The 20,103-nt window shown below is 43.2% G+C and overlaps 1 protein-coding gene across 1 annotated transcript in view; it reads left to right on the top strand.

Annotated features, from left to right (window-relative positions):
• Positions 1-65: 65 nt before the first annotated feature.
• Positions 66-20,103, top strand: part of mdn1 (midasin AAA ATPase 1) — a 65,582-nt gene continuing 45,544 nt past the window's right edge. Inside the window, exons 1-25 of the mRNA XM_061051263.1 lie at positions 66-309; positions 2,094-2,320; positions 3,828-4,052; positions 4,147-4,254; positions 4,650-4,842; positions 4,919-5,128; positions 5,894-6,025; positions 6,159-6,262; positions 6,902-7,016; positions 7,334-7,509; positions 9,998-10,079; positions 10,260-10,355; positions 12,191-12,303; positions 13,276-13,424; positions 13,516-13,576; positions 14,831-15,042; positions 15,126-15,229; positions 15,342-15,486; positions 15,921-16,017; positions 16,225-16,338; positions 17,302-17,449; positions 17,545-17,652; positions 18,222-18,373; positions 19,579-19,757; positions 19,846-20,054. Coding sequence (XP_060907246.1) covers positions 214-309; positions 2,094-2,320; positions 3,828-4,052; positions 4,147-4,254; positions 4,650-4,842; positions 4,919-5,128; positions 5,894-6,025; positions 6,159-6,262; positions 6,902-7,016; positions 7,334-7,509; positions 9,998-10,079; positions 10,260-10,355; positions 12,191-12,303; positions 13,276-13,424; positions 13,516-13,576; positions 14,831-15,042; positions 15,126-15,229; positions 15,342-15,486; positions 15,921-16,017; positions 16,225-16,338; positions 17,302-17,449; positions 17,545-17,652; positions 18,222-18,373; positions 19,579-19,757; positions 19,846-20,054 — 3,555 coding nt within the window. The 5' untranslated portion in view covers positions 66-213. The remainder of the gene's footprint in view (positions 310-2,093; positions 2,321-3,827; positions 4,053-4,146; positions 4,255-4,649; positions 4,843-4,918; positions 5,129-5,893; positions 6,026-6,158; positions 6,263-6,901; positions 7,017-7,333; positions 7,510-9,997; positions 10,080-10,259; positions 10,356-12,190; positions 12,304-13,275; positions 13,425-13,515; positions 13,577-14,830; positions 15,043-15,125; positions 15,230-15,341; positions 15,487-15,920; positions 16,018-16,224; positions 16,339-17,301; positions 17,450-17,544; positions 17,653-18,221; positions 18,374-19,578; positions 19,758-19,845; positions 20,055-20,103) is intronic.

The following is a 20,103-nucleotide window of genomic DNA, read 5'->3' as shown; positions in this document are numbered from 1 at the left end:
ATTCCATCATCCCCCCGACCCGGAAGGATATGCGCTTCACTCACATGTGGACAGGATTTTTTAACAGCGGTGACGGAAACGTGCTGCCTGCCTGTGTGTTGTGATACAACATCAGACACACGAGCACGGGATGAGCCGTACACTCTGGGTGAACTATATTCAATTAATCTGTTCGTTAGCTGTGTTTGTGCTGCAGAGGCGACACATGAAACGATGGAGAATTTAGAGCTGAGCCTGCCCTCTCTGGGTACCATATCCAGACATGTTGACCAAAGGAACAACCAACTCAGCCAGTATCTGTCCAAACAGGTAATATATTCTTATTTCTGTTAGCTATGAAGCACATTAATGTCTCTTTAATGTTTTATTTTCTAAACGTGTGTGTGTGTGTGTGGCAGCTCTCAGTCATCTCTCCATCACATGTCACAAGTCACTGATCAACCGACTTCATTGTAATGTCATTTGAGCTTTTATACCTTAATAACTGTGAAATAATGAATAATTTACACGTGACCCCTGAAATCTGGAATAAACATGAAGACACATGCTGTGTAACAGAATCTAGCAGGCGCATAGTGTCATTTAATGTGGTCGTATCCATTGATTACTACGATCTGGTCCTCTGTTCAAACAGAGGGGGAGAAATGTCTTGACATCAGAGGAGAAATGGACCTAAAACTATGTTATCATGACCGGTCAAAAGGCCAAATTGCTCATTATCAAGCTGCTTAGAATCCTGCATGTTTGGCTTGATGTACATCCACCCACATTAACAATTTGGCATTATAATTTATTATCATTTCTTCCTCATGATAGTTTATTCGATGTATTGCAGTGAACATTAGAGGAATTTTCAAAGCAGCGGTCCATCCTCAGTGTTTTTATTTTGGTAGTGAGTGGTCAACACTAACCAGAGTTGGAGTAGACTGAGCTTACATGCTCATCAACCTTTTATTTTTATTTATCTGTTTTCCCCCTTTCAAATGTCTCCCACTTGTGTGTTTTTGTCCCTTGTAATTTACGTTATGTTTAGAATATTTTGTATGTGCTTCTATGTGTATTCATTCAGCAGACTTTAGACTTTATTGTCCCCAAGTTGAAATTCTTTTCCACTTCACAGTACAGTTATGGACAGCACGCCGACAGATAATAACAGATGGACAAACACAACAAGATAACATGCAGACAAATATATAGACAGAGTGGGCGCAGTAAGACAGATGTAACTTTTCTATTCCTAAGATTACTCAAAGCACTTTTACACTGCAGGTCACACCTACACATTCACACACTGATGGTAGAGCCTGCTGAGTAAAGTGAACATTAGAAGTAACTCATCCCTTTCATACACATTCATATGCCGTCAATGAAGCAGCAGGAGCAACTTGGGGTGAAGTGTTGCCCAAAGACACATCGGACATGTGTCTGCAGGAGCTGGGGATCGAACCCCCGACCTTCCAACTGACTCTACCACTTATCCACAGCCACTCTGCTGATGCTGATCTCACGATATGATCTGTTTTGTTATTAAACAAAAAAGAATTAAAACAACAGCGATGATACAATTGCCGTCATTTTGATGATTGATATTATGCAGTAGTACAGGAGATATAAAAAGTGTATTTATTTCCCAAGACAGGTGCATAGAAGAAGGTTTAGTCCATCAAAAAATGCAAAAGAAACTCCTCCAGGTTGCCAAGGATTTGTGCAATTCAGACAATGTGTAGGACATTTTTGTTTTCAAATTTTGCAATGCAATATGAGGTACCTAGAAATTCAAATTCTCTTTTTTTATTACCAAAATATGCAAACACACTCTTATACACACTTGCAGTACACATATAGACTGGTTGACAGTGTGCACAGTGCAGGAGTTTGTTTGCAATTTTTGAATAATGAATTCTTCTCCCAGTCAAGATAGATGTAGTATTTTTAAAGCTTCTGTAATATTTGATACTCTTGGTCATCAAAATATCTGAGAAAGTATCTCTATAATACACGTGGTATAATGAAGAAGAATGTAATATTTTGACCACCTTACCCCACACCCCTAACAAACAGCATCACCGACTGTATGGATGATCTCTCCTCAGATTTGGAGTCAGCAGGACCGGCAGTGTATTCTGGAGTGTTTGGCTCAGCTGCTGTTGGAGAGAGACTACACGCTGCTGATCGCCCGACACCTGCGGCCGCTGGTTCTGGATCTGTTGGAGAGGAACGCGGAGAGAGTCAAAGCTGGGGGCAGGATTAACCATGACCTCCATGAGCGCCTGTGTGTGGCCCTCAGCAAACTCCTCGGCATCAGTCCGGATGCACAGGCGTAAGTAGACTCTGTTCTTCTCCCAGAGAGCCGCGGACATGAGCTCTGAATCGCACTTGATGCTGGAGCTGACTGTGGGTGCACACACGCAGTCTTAGGGGCAACAATATGTGTCTTTTCACTTTCAGACAAAGAAATTATTATTAATATTTATTGTAGAGTGGATAGAGTCGGAAATTATGCGCAGAGAGAGAGTGGAGAATGACATGCAGGTAAGGAGCCACAGGTTGGATTTGAACCTGGGCCGCCCGCTTGGTGGACTTTAGCCTCTGTATATGGGGCGTGCACTTACCACTTGGCCACCGGTGCACCCATACGGGGAAATGATAATCTGTAAAGAATTCTCTCTGTCTTGAGAAGGGGGGCTCTTGGAGTGTCATTTTTAATTTTTAATCTTTTTAACAAATGAACAGTTGCAGACTTTTATCGGTTCCAGTTGAGCAGGACGGGCTTGTGATGACTTTTCCAGAACACTGAGAAGCTCACTGCCCTCGTCTGCATATCACCACTCCAAATCTCTCCGCTTAATATCTCCCTGTGCTGTCCCCTTGTAAGGAAAATATGTCTAGTGTCCCAGTAAATACTTATATCCTCCTATTCTAACTACATTTTAAACTGATCAATACAGATCTCTGTATTTTCAGTTGATAAGTGATTTAATGCCTGTGGAGGTGTTGCACCACACAAATGAAACTTGTGGTATGTATTTCTTGCTGAAAGAAATACTAAAAATAGCTATCAAGTCTGAATTATCTTGATTTTACTTCCTAGTATGAGACAAACTCAAAAGTTATGGAGCGGTCTATCATTTCTTGAACAGACAGGGATGCAGGAATCAATCAATCAGACAATCTTTATTTGTATAGCGTCAACTCATAACAAGTGTTATCTCGAGACACTTTACAAAAAGCAGGTATAAGACCTTACTTATTGCTATATTACAAAGACACTCATTAAAGGTCACATATTATAGGACATTAACGTAACCTTGTTTTAATATTAATATGTGTCCTTAGTCGATCTACAAACCCCCAAATTGTGACGAAAGTCCATCCTCTCCGTCTTTTGCCTGCTCCACTTTTCAGAAAATGTGTGTTCAAACAGGCCGTTTGAAGATTTTCCCTTCATGACATCACAAAGGGCAGTAACCCCTCCCCCAGGTGGGTGACACTTCCACAGCTAGGTGTTTGTTCTGCCCTCTGAGTCTGCCTTCTCACCATTAACAATTAACAATAGGGCATGGAGCGAGAAAGCCTGAGCCACCCAAGCCCTTCCAGAGAGGGGGCGTGGTCAGACACAGCACATTTCCATATTTAAAGGTACAGACACAGAAACAGCCTGTTCTGAGCAGGGCTGAAATAGAGGGGTTTATAGACATGATCAAATACAGGATCAGAGTGGATTTAGAACAAGAAACTTCACACACATGTTTTGGGGAGCTCTGAGACTTATTTAAACTGGTTGAAAAAGAGAATAATATGTGACCTTTAAGTCTTCTCTTTGTCAGGTTTGCAGCGAGGTACTTCGATGACGCCCCTCCAGTGTTTCAGAGACTCTTCTTCACCAGCGAGGAGGCCTCAGCCGTTCAGTACGGCCCCAGGAGGATGAAGCTGCGCGACCTCATGGGAGCCACGCTGCGTTTCCTTCAGAGTGACTGCGCCAAGTTTCGGATGCTGTGGGACTGGAGTTCCTGCGTGTCTCAGCTGCTCACCAGCGACGTCATGGTTCGAGGGTACGTTACCTGCTTCTCATAGCTGATTCAACTCTTTAATTACCATAAATAAAACTATAAAATGCATGTTTTTTTAACTCATCGTCTCTTACAGGTACACTGCCCATTGTTTAGCGCTGGTCTCTCACATGACGGATAATCAGAAAACCATCTTTCTGAGGAAGGTGCTGACGAGTGATGAGATCCTGCACATGAAAATAAAGTATGTACCTTTCATTTTCTGTATCTATTGTTCATGTTATTTCATTAGAGATACGGTTTTGTACATATTCTGTTTGATTATTTCTATTTAAAGTCTACAATATGTTACTCCTGATATGTTCAGGAGGAGCTGTATGTGTGAAGTTCTGTCTTGGCTTTTTAAATTTACTTTAACCATTTATAATATCCCACATCCTGTCAGACAAGGATAGTCTCCCACTGTGAGATGCATATGTGAGCAGTCATCCTGAAATGATCTAGATATTTTCAGGAGTGCAGATGTGAAACGGCTTCAGATGTTGATAAACTAGAAAAACGATAGATAACATCTAAAACATCACATGCACGTTTCTTTTCTGTTTGTTTCTCACTTCTATTTCTTTGTTTGTCTTTTAGAGCTTTGGAGGAAACTCAGCAGCTGGAGGTAGAAAAGGCCCTGGTGTTAGCCAATCAGGGCTCTGCGGTGTGGCGTCAGGAGAAGGCCAATAAGTTCACGAGGGGTCAGGTGGTGTCGGAGGATCTGTCTTTGAACGTGGTGGCCGTCTGTGGCGTCGTCCTGCCCAGGATTGCTCCCAGAATCCCTGAACAGGTTTGCACTCTTTATTTTGTCACATTAAAAATCTCTCTACCGATCATTTGGTTCTGATGTCGCTCTCCGTTCACAGATGAACACGAAGGATCTGGTTCTGGTGGACTCCACCTGTCGTAATCTGAGGAGACTGGCGCTGGCGGTGGCGTCCCAGAAGCCCGTGCTGCTGGAGGGTCCTATAGGCTGTGGGAAAACGTCGCTGGTGGAGTTCATGGCTGCTGTCACGGGACACACGAAAGCTACAGAGATCCTCAAGGTCCAGCTGGGCGATCAAACTGACAGCAAGGTGAGAGAGCATGAATTCAATGTACACTTAAAGGGACAGTCCCAACACTTTTACATTTAAAGTTCAGCATGCTCTTCAGGAGGTTTCAGACAACTCAGACTGTGAAAAGCAGCTGCTTCATTTTCCTGGTGGCTGTGGCGGTAGATTTCCAAAGTTTCAAAGATAAACACTGATGATGCAAAAGTTCAGTCTTGGTTTAAATGTACCTTAACAATTTAAAAGGAAGGAAGCATGTGTTTAAGAAATGAAAGTAAGCAAAAACTTCACACTGATCTGAGTACAGGCTTTCTGCCGTTTCTTTTCTGGTTTTTGATTTTTCCTCGAGCTGACATGAGCTAGTTGAGGATTTCTTAAGCCATTGTCACACTGAAAACTTCTGGAAACTTGCAGAAGGGCTTCATGTCAGACGAGAAACCATTTCTGACGGCGTAATGACCACTTTTTTGCCTCTTATATATATATATATGCTTCATATAATGTGAATATATACGTCTTTTGGTTTCACACTTTTAAAATCTAGGTGCTTTCTCCAGGAAAACAAGAACTGCATTATGGGAATTGTAGGACCCTATTGCTATATTTAATGCTGGTCCATACTACAGGCTTTGAGTCAGGCGACCTCAACCTCTGCTGCTTTGATTTTTCACTATCAGGTTTGAAATCTGTCTCATGCGAGTACTCCTGTTTTACAGAGGTTTACTTGAGTTCCCCTTAAACACTAAACAAAGGTTTTAAATGTGTGACTGTGTTTGGTGTACTTCACAGATGCTGCTCGGGATGTACCGCTGCACCGACATCCCGGGGAAGTTCGTTTGGCAGCCGGGAAGTTTGACACAAGCTGTTACAACGGGCCAGTGGATCCTTCTGGAGGACATCGACCACGCTCCTCTGGATGTGGTCAGTTCCAGCTCAGCCTGATCCTGCAATAACACATGCTCTGAACACATTCTTTACACACCTAAGTTCTTCATGTTAGCCCTGTTTGTAGTGAAACTATCATCAGAAGTGGACTGAAATGATCTTGTTTCAGATCTCCGTGCTCCTGCCTCTGATGGAGAATAAAAAGCTGATGATTCCAGGACGAGAGGACTGCATCGATGTCGCTCCAGGATTTCAGTTCTTTGCGACAAGAAGGTGAGAACATCATCATACTGTATGTCTGAATGGACCTCTGCAACAACTGCTTGTTATACTACTCTTTTTTTCACACACCAAACTCGTGTAAAGACAGCCTGAGCAAAATCCCCTTCCAGAGAGGGGCGTGGTCAAACACAGCTCATTTGCATATTTAAAGCTACAGACACAGAAACAGCCTGCTCTGAGCAGGGCTGAAATAGAGGAGTTTATAGACATGATCAAATACAGGATCAGAGTGGATTTAGAACAAGAAACTTCACACACATGTTTTGTGGAGCTCTGAGACTTATTTAAACTGGTTGAAAAGGAGAATAATATGTGACCTTTAATTCTCCCAAATGCACATGGACAGGGTTCATTCATTGAGTTGAAAGTTTAATGGAGCCAACTTGGATTCCTTGTATCCAAGAGGTTTGAGAGGTTTAAGATGAGACTTGACGGATGCTGCATGAGGCGCTTAAATTCACCCAAAGAGACGATAAAAACAAATAACTTGAGAAAGAAGATCTGAAACACCTACTGTGACAGCTCTACACACCCCGACAGACGAGGGCACGATTATCTGATTGTTTTTATGGAAAGGTAGAGAAGTGGTCAGACTGTTGTCACACTCTTGCTTTTTCTCGGTTCTTGCAGGATGTACTACAGCGGAGGAAGCTGGCACAAACCACAAAACTCTCACGCAGCGCTGCTCGACAAATACTGGACCAAACTGCAGATGGGAAACATGACCCGAGAGGAGCTGAAGAAGGTGAGTGTGACAGATATCTGTCGTGCACAGACACACAGGAGTGGAAACACTTCAACATGGATATTGATCATGTGCAGAATATGCGGAGTAGAAAATATTGTATTTTCATCTTTCTCCCAGATTGAAAAATCAGAAAGGTCTTAAGACCTCTAGGTTAATAAAGTGATAACATATTTAGTCTACAACACTATTATGATGCAGTTCTCTATGACTGCTTCACAAACTTCAAATACACTGCAGGTTGGATATAAGAAAAGAAAGCATACGTCTGAGGTTTCATTGGTTCTCCCTCTGTGTATCTCATCCGTGTATCTTAGGTGCTCGTGAGCAGGTACCCTCTGCTCACTGTGGTGTCAGACCGTCTCCTGGACATTTACTGCCAGCTGACCGGGGAGAGACACCCGGACACGGACACAAACAGCCCCGACGACATCCAGCAGAACAAGTCTGAGGACAAAGGCACACCGCTGGAGGGGAGAGCCCTGTCTCTCAGGTGAAGCCCACAACACTACTATTATTATGCTCCCTTTATTTGACTCTCTTGTTCATTGATTTATTTTGTCATATTAAATAGATTTCTTTCATACATTTTTGGGTCTAAAAAAAACTAGAAAGTACAAAAGGTTTGGCATTACTCCAGTAGAGTTCTTCAGACAACAACAGTGTCTCAATGATCTTTTCTCGTAAGTGAAGGACTTTTATGTCAACCGGTAAACAACCTTTTTAAAACCACAGTCAGCTGTTACTTTACTGTTTTCAAAACCAGCGGACTCCTTTGACCAAATCGGTCATTCTATTGTGCAAAATGCAACCTGTAAATATGCTAGTGCTGTAGCCTCACAGTGAGGAGGTTCCTGGTTCGAATCCCCGTCAAAATCTCTGTGTGGAGTTTACATGTTCTCTCCATGCATGAGTTCTCTCTGGGTACTCCAGCTTCCTCCCACAGTCCAAAGACATGCTGGTTAGGTTAATTGGTGGTCTGAAAATGAGGTGTGAGTGTTGCTGGTTGTTTGTCTCTATGTGTCAGCCCTGTGATTGACTGGTGAACAGTCCAATGACAGCTGGGGTCTGATCTGGCCCCCCACAGTGACCCTGAACCGGAAATGCCAGGTCCTGCCAGGACCTATAATGTCAACCTGCTGTGTCTGTGTCAGACACTAAGGATTGTGTTGCAGCCTTCACAGCCTGTTACATGTCTACAGTAAAAACAATCTCCAGAAATCTTTCTCTCTAGAAGTCATTTAGGTTCCTAAATCTTTAAAAGTAGAACCCAGGTATAAAAAGAATTCATAAGAACATTTGCACCGACAAAAACCCGGGAAAAGTCATGTAGGAAAGAAATATTGAATGCATGGAAGACTCCCTAGAGAGATGTCATATCAAACATTCTGCAAAGCTGCCTCTTTGGAAACAATCAACATTATTTATGTTGTTCATATTGATGTACAGCTCATGTTTCACGACACCAGAACTCCAGAACAGCAGCCAAACCTCGAAAGCTTCAACCCCCCTCTGCTTTAAATCCCTCAGATTCTAACTAATCCAAACTACCAGGCGGTCTGCAGCGGCAGCCTTCATGTTTTATTGAGCTTTCCACTCACTGCTGCTGCGTTCGATAGAGTATTGATCAGACCTGTCCTCTGGACCAGTGGCTGGAATAACAGACTGTACTGGTCATACTGGGACGTTTCCCATCAGCCTACAGGTTGTCCAACACCTCCTCACATGACTTATGATATGACTTATCTGCCCTGTTTTACTTTTTGATGAGATGCTTTCAGTGTGATCCATAGAGGGCGTGTTTGTGATTCAGCTATCAAATCGATGTGTCGTTGTTTCCATGCTGCTCTTCATGGATCGATGTCATTCACTTTACAGCTCAGCCTGCCATGCTCATGTATATTGATCTGGTTCAGTAGGGTTCATCCTATAGAAAAGATACGTTCACTTTATGTAATCCAGCGTGTTTCTGCTGAAGGAGCAGGAGGACAGTGGATAGTGTAGGAAACCATGGAGAGAGAGCGAGAGAGAGCGAGAGAGAGCGGGGAACGATATGGAGGCACAGGTCGGATCTGAACCTGGGCCGCCTGATTCAAGGGCCATAGCCTCTTTGCATGGGGTGCGCTAAATAACCGCTAAGCCACTGGCGCCAAGAGCTAGCCTTAGTGCCATTTTTGGAAGTTATGAATCGATTTAAAATCTCAGAAGATAAAATCTCGATTTTTATAAATTGATTTTTTCCCACCTCTACTCGTTATATTATATACGAGGGATTTCAAAGCCCACTCATTTTCTCGTCAGTTAAATTCTGTTTTACTGACTTGTCCAAAGATTTGAAAACACTGCCAAAAAAAAGTCGAAATGATTAACTTAAAACTGTAAGCCGGTCGTACTAAATGTTGGTACTCATGGCTCCGGTTGATATGCCAGTTTAACCTGTCAGCCTACATGCAACTCTCTCTCCGTTTTCTACATCAAAATACTGATAAACTACGCTGCACTGCGCCTACGAGATGCTATCTGTTCATTGTGCTCGTTTACATCTCAGTTGTAGAGCAGGGAGAGGAGGCTCATTAGGAAGAGCTTCAGCCCCCTCTAGTGGCGAGCGGCTGTAGTGATGTGGGTGCTTTCTAGTGAGGCTGATGATTTTTAATTGTTAGTTGTTTAACAAGCACATCCCTATTTTACACTAAGAAAAACCAACCAGAGCTGCTGATGATAGGACGCTCATTAAATGTGACTTTAATCAAAGTTTTCTAATAGTTCATTACCTGTTAGTCTCTGCATGCAGACTTTTGTTTTTCCGGTTGTCTATCATCATTTCTCATTCTTCTGGTTCAGCTGAGACGATATGTTATACCTGAATAATAAACTGATTCAGAGATGACGCACCTTTTTATCATCCACCAGTGACACATAAATGTAGATATATTCAACTTAACGTCATTTTTGTTTCTGTGTCTTCATCGTGGTTTTGACAGGGACTTACTGAAATGGTGTGAGCGGATCAGTGTGAACTTCGACAGCACGTCACCAGCCACAGCACAACACGTCTTCCAAGAGGTGAGTGTGTTTGATTTCTGTTCTGAGTAAGCAGATCAAGAGATATATATCCGGCTCCGTGTGGTTAAAGTACCTTTTGTTTTCTCTGTTGTGTCTTCATGCCTGCTTGCAGATCTGTTGTCCTTCTGGATTATAATGAAGTTGAAGTTGAAAACATTTTGATAACCTTTCTGTTCTCAGGCTCTCGACTGCTTCACAGCCATGTTGTCTCGTCCTGAAAGTCGACTGAAGATGGCCGAGATCATCGGGAGCAAACTCAACATCTCTAGAGAAAAGGTATTTGACCGGCCTTTTGGGAATAAAATTTGGGTAACCAAATTTTACCAACTATTTGAGTCTGGGGGAAGGACATTTATCCAGACCATCATCCTGAAAGCGCTGAATAAGCAGAAAAAAAACATGAGGAAAGTTTATTTTTTGACTTTTTTTTTAAGCTACTCAGTCAAAAAGTCGGCTTCTTTTCAACCTGGACTCTAGTTTGACATGTTTTGGGGTCTGGATAAGAGTGTATCAGTTGTCTCAGTAGATTAAATTAAAAGCAGTGGAATCGTCCGCAGTGACTACAACGTAATCTCATTCTCAATGTAAAATGACAGATCACAGTCCGTCCACTAAAAGTTGTTTTTGTCGCTGACAGGCTCTGATTGTAATTCAAAGTGTTGTTCTGACAACATCACAGAAAGGATCATTGTTGTCATTGTTCTGTTGTCTTATAGCGGTTAGCACACAGTTAAGAGCATCACCAGAAACTGGATTGCCGTGTGAATACTGCCGTTTGTCTCCACTCAGACATATTCACACTCTGTGATGTCCAAACTTATGACAGTTCAGTACGATTATATCTATCTGTATCAGAGTTACTGTAGCCTCAGGACCCACCACCAGATCCTTCATGAAAAACCGTGACCCAAATGTCTGATATTTTTCAGCCAATCAGATTGATTTATTCAGAATGTGCAACATTTTATACATAAATACAGCAGAAATCAAACATATTGTAAATGTGTCTCTGAGTCATGACTGTCTACAACGAGTGAGACGCGCGAGTCCTGCTGGCTGTGTTGTTGTCAGAGCTGCTGGAGGAGAGCGGAGGTTTCAGAGTAGTGGAGGTGTGGAAGTTTGTTTAGGTTTCATGCTGGTGCTCAAGTGTGACATCTACTGGATCAAAAAGTCGCACATTCTTCCTTTAATGATAAATTGTGCAGCTCGGACCACAGATGGTACAAAACATTTGACGGAACAAAGAGACAAACAAACACGTTCACAAAGCGCTGACAGGCTCAGATTGTTATTCAAACTGACAACGTTACAGAAAGGATTCCTACAGAGATGGACTTTTGTTATTGTTCAGATGGTTTTATAGCAGCATGCATACTTTTTTTTTTTTACTCTCGGTTTCTTTTAATAGTTCGTTTGTATTTAAATCTAATATTTTTTTCCCTCTACATTTATTTAGTTTTTGCAACACACAACTTTAATTTGCTCAATATATTCACGCACGTGCACAGACACAAACATCAGGAGTACGCCCCGCGTTCTGAAAAGTTCCACTCGATATTCTGTTATCTACAGGAGTTCAGCACAGAAACAGCAACAAGCAGCCTACATTAACATTATAAAAGCGAAGCCATGAGAGGCTGAGCAAGGCACCTCAACTGGTGCATTTAAGGGAGGGGAGTACAGACAGTGGACCTTATCTCTCTCTCTCTCTCTCTCTCTCTCTCTCTCTCTCTCTCTCTCTCTCTCTCTCTCTCTCTCTCTCCCTCTCTGAAGCCGATGTGGCTCTGCTCTCATGGTTTTGCTGTGTCTTATCTCTCCGCAGTAGTCGAGAGGGAAGGAGTTTTGTTATGTTGCACACAGAGTCATATAATATTAAGACACTGGTTGCACAGAGCCGTAAGGTCCTCCCTTCGTCATGATACTTCTGATGTCTTATGTGAACCACGTTGATGATGTAATGTGCTGTATAAATCCTCTTGCATTGCTTAGGGCCCGTGTTAAAAGTTCAAGCTTCACAGCTCGTTGTTCGTCTGTATAGAGAACGATTGATGTCTTTGTTTTACATGAAGTCATTAGTGTTTCATATGATTCCCTGGTTGTTGTCTCCTCAGGCGCTGCACTTCTGTCAGATGTACCAGCCCGGCATCGCTCTGACCGAGCTGGAGGTCTCGGTGGGCAGAGCGCTCCTGCGTCGAAAGCAGACCGAAGCGGTGCAGCTGAGTTTGTATGTGGGACGTCTCGCCCCCTTTTGACCTCTGTTTACACCATATATACATCAGCTAGTCACTGAGCTGATATACGCCTACTGACAGAGCCCAACACACCCAACACCAATTGATTTTGAAACACATTACAGTAAAGACTGTGTGTGTACTATAAAGAAGTTGTATTAGTGCAGTCCATTTATCATCTAATGGCTCAACCTCCAGCCCAAATACCCACATTGATCCCTCCACAGAGCTCAATATGAACGAGTGTCATCATGTGAAAGCTGCAGAGTGAGCGTGATGCCGTGTGGTTAAAGTTCATTTGATGGTGTTTGTAAGAATGTCTACACATTGACTGTAAAGGTCAGAGTCTTCTATCACAGCACTTGGAACTTTATGTTGTTTTTATGGCTTATATAATGATCAGATAATAAAGGGATCATGTACAGTGAACTGGTTGTTATCGTGGAATGAAACCAGCGACCGGGTAAAAACAGGACCCCAATGCAAAGTGGAGGACTCGTTTGCACACCGTCATTGGCTGAAGGAAACACATCAGTTCCCCGTCCAGAAACATCCTGAGTCGACCGAAACATGAAAATCCAGTCAGAGGACAGAGTCTCTCTGCAGTCACAGTCACCATCACACATGTATTGAGGCCCACAAGTGATGAATAAGCAGAATTACAAAGAAATACAAATTTAGGAAGTGGCAGTGTGATATGAAATAGTGTTTACTGACCCCTAAAAGACAGATTCTTTCTCCAGCTTCTGTTTAAATTCTCAACATCGCCAAGGGAGAATCAAACTAAACCGCTTTAGTTCTTTTAATAAAGAAGAAAAAGGTCCTTACCCGGGACACAAAGTGATGTTGTTTTACTTTCAGGCATGTGTAAGAGATATGTTTTAAAAGGCTGAGGAGGCCAGACGCTGACGCTCGTATCTTCATCCTCAATCATAATCAAAACGTGTCTCTGCTTCCACTAAAAGAGAAAACCAGACGTTTGCTGCCACTCGTCCGTCGGCGGTGCTGCTGGAACAGCTCGCGGTGTGTGTCGCTAAAGGAGAGCCCGTTCTTCTGGTGGGAGAGACCGGGACCGGAAAGACCTCCACCGTTCAACACCTGGCCAGAGTCACAGGTGAGCTCACGATCCAAACCGGGGCTGTGACTCATAGATTGTAGCCTCTCATGATTTCATTATTCCATGTCATTATTGTTTTTAAATCCAGGTCACAGGTTGCGGGTTGTGAACATGAACCAGCAGAGTGACACTGCCGACCTGCTCGGAGGGTGAGTGCACATTATTATCTTAACAAAGACGTTTCATTTTCAGTCATTAATAAAATTGTCTGGGTAATACAAAATTTGATTTAATTAAAACGTGTGATATTTAGAATTTAAAATCTTGACGATTACTTCATGAAAGGGTCTGGCAGAAGTCGAGTGTGACTACAATCACCAGGAGAGGACAGGAATAAGTGTAGTAGTGGGGACCAGCGGCAGGAGTCAACCTGTACTGTATACTCATAGTTACAATCCGACCTCCAGCTCTCACTGAAGAATATACAACACATGTTGTCGGCGTCTCTCCAGACATTTCTTCACCCAAAAACCTTAAAAAAAAGTTCTCTCTGCACAGAGCATTATAAATCACACATTTACCCGCCTGCTCCATTGTTTAGGTGAGGTCACGTGAGGTGATGCGTTCCTCCGTCTGGCAGGATAATCTTAATGAAATCCTGTAGTCTGTGATGTGCCAAGATTTTCACATCTTGTAGTGTGAGCGTGTTTGAGATTATGCAGAAGAAGATCTGTTAGGATTATCCTAAAGTGTGTGATGCTACAGGAAATCAAAATCAGGGTTTTTAACTCCTGCAGTGTGAGCCAGCCTTTAGACTATCCAATCACAGAGCTTGCCAGCCAGCCAAATAGGGGCTTGAAGTAAAAGTAACCGTACTGTCATTTATTCAAATATGCTGCTCCCTCTTCTTGGAATCGGTTTCAAGATACTTAAAATCTTCGGGAGCTGGTTTCCTTGAATGTTTTTAAAGGTCGTCTTAATGATCTGGAGGCAGAAATATCTGACTGTAGATGTTTTTAGCTAACTCGTGTTGCCCTTTTTGATCGCTTTGTTGCTGATGACTTATGACAGATTCTGATGAACTGGTTCTTTTTGTGATTCCTGTATTTATGTTCATTGTTGTTAAGTGTTTTATGTCTGAAACCCTGTAATTGTGCTGCTGCCTGTCTTGGCCAGGACGCTCTTGTAAAAGAGATTTTTAATCTCAATGAGACTTTTTCCTGGTTTAAAAAATGTAAATGTAAATGCAAAATAATATTAACTTTGACTTTGTAGCAGAAGAGGAATTTGGTACGAGTTGTCAGGACAGTGCATGTCCCATCTTAAGTGTCCAACATTTAATGTATCCCCAACATTTACCAATTTAAAGACTGATATTATCAGTGTGTGAAATGGTTCTGAATCCTCGTTGATGGAGAGAAAACTGCACTTCAAATGTTTTGTTCTTTTTCCGTCTGTCGCAGGTACAAGCCGGTCGACCACAAGCAGATCCTCCTCCCGCTGCGTGAGGCGTTCGAGGACCTGTTCTCTCAGACGTACTCGAGGAAACAGAACCTGACCTTCCTGGGTCACGTGCAGACCTGCTTCAGGGGGAAACGCTGGCAGGATCTGCTCAAACTCATGGACCACGTCTGCAAGTCGGCCCTCACCCAAGAGCTGCAGGACAAGGCGGACGGTAGGTGACCACAAAGAGTGATCAGTGATAAGAGAGGGCTGCTGAAGCATGATTAAAGACTTTGACTTCTTCTGTTTGTGCAGCTGATCTGCTGCAGGAGAAGTGGGAGGCGTTGGCTCTCAGGCTGAGTCAGACCCAGCAGCAGATCCGAGCCTGTGAGACCGCCATGGTGTTCGCCTTCGTGGAGGTATGAAGGGCCTGGAAGAGTTCCTGTCACTCTGTTCTGTCAAATCAAATAAAGGGAACATTTCTTCATGTTTCTGTGTCAGCTGAACTTTGTGTGTGTGTGTCCTCTGTAGGGAACGTTGGCTCAGGCGGTGAAGAAGGGTCAGTGGATCCTGCTGGATGAGATCAACCTGGCGGCGGCAGAGACTCTGGAGTGCTTGAGCGGACTGTTGGAGGGCAGCGCTGGATCTCTGGTGCTGCTGGACCGCGGGGACACTGGTGAGGACTAGTTTACCCGTACACAGAGGTTTTTTATTCATCTGATTCATCCAACAAATCCTCATCCTTTTCAAACCCAGCCCATTGAGATGCAGGCTCTCAGTCTGTCGTTAGGTTCACTGAAAGTTGAGATTTGCAGCATGGAGACCTCAGCAGATGGGACTCCAGAGCCCCCTGCAGTCACAGATGGGTGACGTCACTCAGGCTTCATCCACTAACATATACAGTCTATGGGCGCCATCTAGATCATATTTATTATTTTTTTCTGTTGTGTTAGAGGTCTGACTCTTTCACTTTTAGATAAAGTGTTGTAATCATGTTGTCTCATTTACAGGTGGGGTGTTTTTGTGGAGAGGGAGTTTGCAAATGAAATGAAGAAAATATGATGAAGTGAGATATTCTTTGAATGTGTGTGTTTGTGTTTTTGATTATAGAGCCTCTGGTACGAAACCCGGACTTCCGGCTCTTTGCCTGCATGAATCCAGCTACTGATGTGGGAAAGAGAAACCTGCCTCTGGGCCTCAGGAACAGGTGACAGTTCAAGTCTTTATCTCATTAACTTTATCTTACATCAAGCTATTAATTTATTAAATCACTCAGAAATGACAAATATGAAGAATTTACTACAGATCAATGTGTTGGAGAGGAAAAATAAACATGACATATGTGCTTATCTTTTGGGCTTTCACTCAGAACAGTGATGTCATTCATGTGTGTGTAAATGTGTGTGTGTCCCAGGTTCACTGAGCTGTACGTGGAGGAGCTGGAGAATGAGGGGGACCTGCGCATTCTGGTCTCAGACTACCTGAAGGGTTTGAATTCACACAGAAACGTCATCAGTGGCATCATCAGGTCAGTTCTTACCGAGCTCAAGTCAGGTCACCTCAAATGTTTATTTTGTGATGCTGTATTTCTTCTTCTCAAACACGTCAGTAATTATTTAATAACTGACAAATGCCTCGGTTTGTTTCCTGAAATGGGCGTGCTTATCCTTTTCACGGATTGCACAAAAGTTCAAGTTAAGCAGTGGGCTACAGTTTGACGATGATTGGGTGGGTGCAATGTAACAGTTCATCAAGAGGTTTAAAACCCGCCTCAGCTCCAGCTCTCAACCTGTCCTTAGTTTGACCGAAAGTCAGTGGAGACAGGATATCCAGCATGACGGCTGCTGATGAGCCTCCGGAGCCCCCTGCAGTAACAGATGGCTGATGTCACTCAGGCTTCATCCATTAATATTTACAGTCTATGGTGTAAAGTTACATCTCGTGTTTGATACAAATAGATGAAAAAAATCAAAAAAAGATGAAAAATCTACTACATTCTGTAGACGCTATCAGAGTCATGCCTGTGCATAATCTAGTTATTCTGAACACACTGAACTTGTGTGTTTAAAAGCATTAAAGATCCCTGTGCTTTGATTTCCTATAGCAGGAGGTGTGTGTGAAAGGTTAACCCGCCTGCGAGCTCCCCTAAGGCAGATAGAAAAGTCCCCCCAATACCTCCGTGTTACGGTCTTGAGTGACACGCCTCCTGCACACAAGATGATGTCCTTGTCTCTGTCTCACCCTGCCTTGGTCTTGGTCTAGACTTGGTTTCTTTCCCTAAATGTCTTGGATCACTCTGGTACCGGGGAAGGCTTGGTCTCGGTTAGTGTGGTCTTGACTACAACACTACTTGGGACTATAACTTATTGTATCCAGATAAGCTGAGAGCAACGTTTAGAAAAAAAATCTACTTTTTTGCAGCTTTTTGGTGTCACATGCAGGATAAAAAACAACCTTACAAAAGTTTCTGTACCTTTGTGTTTGTGTTCAGTTTTTACTTGGCGGTACGAAAGGAGGCACACTCCCACCTGGTGGACGGGACAGGTCACAGACCCCACTACAGCCTGCGTACTCTGTGCAGGGCTCTGAAGTACGTGGCAGTAAACCCCTGTAACAGCGTGCAGCGCTCGCTCTATGAGGTACGAGGACATTCACTAAAAAACATTATAGTTTTAATTTTAACTTTTCTAAGTGTGGGTCCTGAGTTAGCCGTCTCTCTGTTTCTTGCCTGCAGGGTTTCTGCCTGAGCTTCCTGACTCAGCTGGATAGAAGCTCTCACCCTGTGGTCCAGAAACTGGTCTGTCAGCACATCCTGCTGGGGAACACAAAGTGTCTGAAACATGTAAGAGCCAGATACACACACAAAGCCTGATTTATACCTCTGTGTTGAATCTCCTGCCCTTCTATCTACTCTTACACCTTCGATGTAGTCTGATGTGAGGGGATTGGTCAGGTCAAAGGTCAGGTCAAGTCGTGGTGAGAAAGTCGACTATTTGCCTCCTACCATGCAGCTCCTCCTGAAAATGTTCAGGAGTCTTGAGCATGTGTTCAAAAACATCAAATGATGTTCTAAGACAAAACCTGCTGACTAGGTAACAAAAGAAACATAAAGGAGACATAATAACAAAGCATAATAAAAGACGATGAGGAGAAGAGAGACAAACAAAGCAGACATCGTAAAAGGTGCACACGAGCTTTCATTCGCTGAACTGGCTGTTGTTAAAAAGTTAAATTTTGTTTGGTAAATATCTGTTTATGTTTTAATCCAAGATAGAAACATACTGTAGTTATCAGCAGCACTTATGTATCACAGGAACTGTCCGATAACAATCTATTTTTAAACTGTAGTCCTTTAGAAACATCAATCTATCTGTGAGATAATACAATCACTTCCTGTTTAATTTCCTGCAGCCCATCCCGGCGCCCTCAGGCCGGCCGTGTGTGGACGTGGAGGGGTACTGGGTCTCTCAGGGGGAGATGGAGCCGGCTCTGGACCCGAGCTACATCCTCACCGCCTCCGTCAAACTGAACCTGCGTGACCTCGCCAGAGTGGTGTCTGCAGGGTAGGAACACAGCCTGACCCCCTGCCCGTGTTTTTAGATCGATTGGGCTCATAGACTAATGTCCAGACGGACATTTTGGCAGAGCTCAATTTGGCACTTTAGGAAAGCTGCATCCGAGTGCATGGGGACAAAAGTTTGTCTGGAATGAATCCCCACGCTGTGAGCGACCTGATGGGCTCAGATCAATTTCAGAGGCAGAGCATTAATGATGTCTGACTGTTGGCTGGTCAGCTGTGGAGCCCATGAAATGATCTCACATTGGGCCCTTCCATCACAGCCTCAGCCGACCTTTTGATATTACTATAACCACACCTCCTTTACACCGATGACACATTACAAGCTTTCTGGTAAGGGTGCAAAAAGCTACGTCTATTACATAATAGAGGGGTGTGATAGGAATTAATCCATCAAAGATTGCCAACAAACACCAAAACCACGGGTTGAAAACAAGAAATCACACAATGTTGGGTGTCTCAAACGTCTATTTTTTTGTTACCATGGTGATAAATCAGCTATCAACATCACTGGATTTAAAACCAGTATTGTATCCCAGTTTAACTCTGCTATTTTTACTAATTAAAAAAATGGTGTTACACTCTGGAAACTTAGTTTCAGTTTAAATAAATCACAGATCTTTTTGAAATTGGTCCAACTTAAAAACGGTCTAGATTAGCCTGAAATCATACAGCAATTCTCGGCTTGAAGATTAAAGAAAAAAATCTAAAACTGTTTGAACCTGTTAGATGTAACAGTTCAAATGGTGGAATGTACCTTTCAGACAAACTGTGTTGCTAAGTTACTAGAGAGACAGACAGACAGACAGACAGACAGACAGACAGACAGACAGATAGATAGATAGATAGATACTTTTTTCATCTCCTAGGGGAAATTCAGGAGTATCCCATAGCTCACAAGTAAAAACATTGAACAAACAGTGAAAAAGAGGATGTTAATTTAAGACTGCATAGAGACAATTAACAGATGATTAAAATACTGAAAGTCTCTGCAGTCCTAAAGATTTATTATTATTATTATTATTACATTTGTTATTGGATGAATACATTTCTGTGTTCAGCTCTTCTGTTGATTCTTATTGATCCTCTTTATTCATCAGCTAGTACGACTCTGAGGTTTATTTGGTTTCAGTCAGGCTACAACAACACACCAGAAACCATCACTCACTTTTTTTTTTTCTGGCTCCACAGGTCCCACCCAGTGCTGATCCAGGGAGAGACGTCTGTGGGGAAGACCAGCCTGATCCGCTGGCTGGCTGCAGCCACAGGAAACCAGTGTGTGAGGATCAACAATCACGAGCACACCGACATCCAGGAGTACATCGGCTGCTACTCGTCCGACGACCGGGGGAAGCTGGTGTTCAAAGAGGGTATGAGTATCTCACACTTCTTTATCTAGCATTTTTCTTAGTCAAGTCCAGTTCTACAATGAAAAAGTGTCTCCTGTTTCTGCTGCAGGTGTTCTGATCGACGCCATGAGAAAAGGCTACTGGATCATCCTGGACGAGCTGAATCTCGCCCCCACTGACGTCCTGGAGGCTCTCAACAGACTGCTGGACGACAACAGGGAGCTCTTTGTGGCTGAGACGCAGGAAGTCATCAAGGCTCACCCCAGATTCATGCTGTTCGCTACCCAGAATCCCCCTGGACTCTACGGAGGGAGAAAGGTACGTCATTCATTCAGTCTGAGAGGGTTTGACATGATGGTGTGGTCAC

Source organism: Labrus mixtus, chromosome 12 (genome assembly GCF_963584025.1).
Source record: "Labrus mixtus chromosome 12, fLabMix1.1, whole genome shotgun sequence".
NCBI classification, from domain to species: domain Eukaryota; kingdom Metazoa; phylum Chordata; class Actinopteri; order Labriformes; family Labridae; genus Labrus; species Labrus mixtus.
Note: the sequence above shows the minus strand (reverse complement) of the source record. Positions and strands in the feature narration are given on the sequence as shown.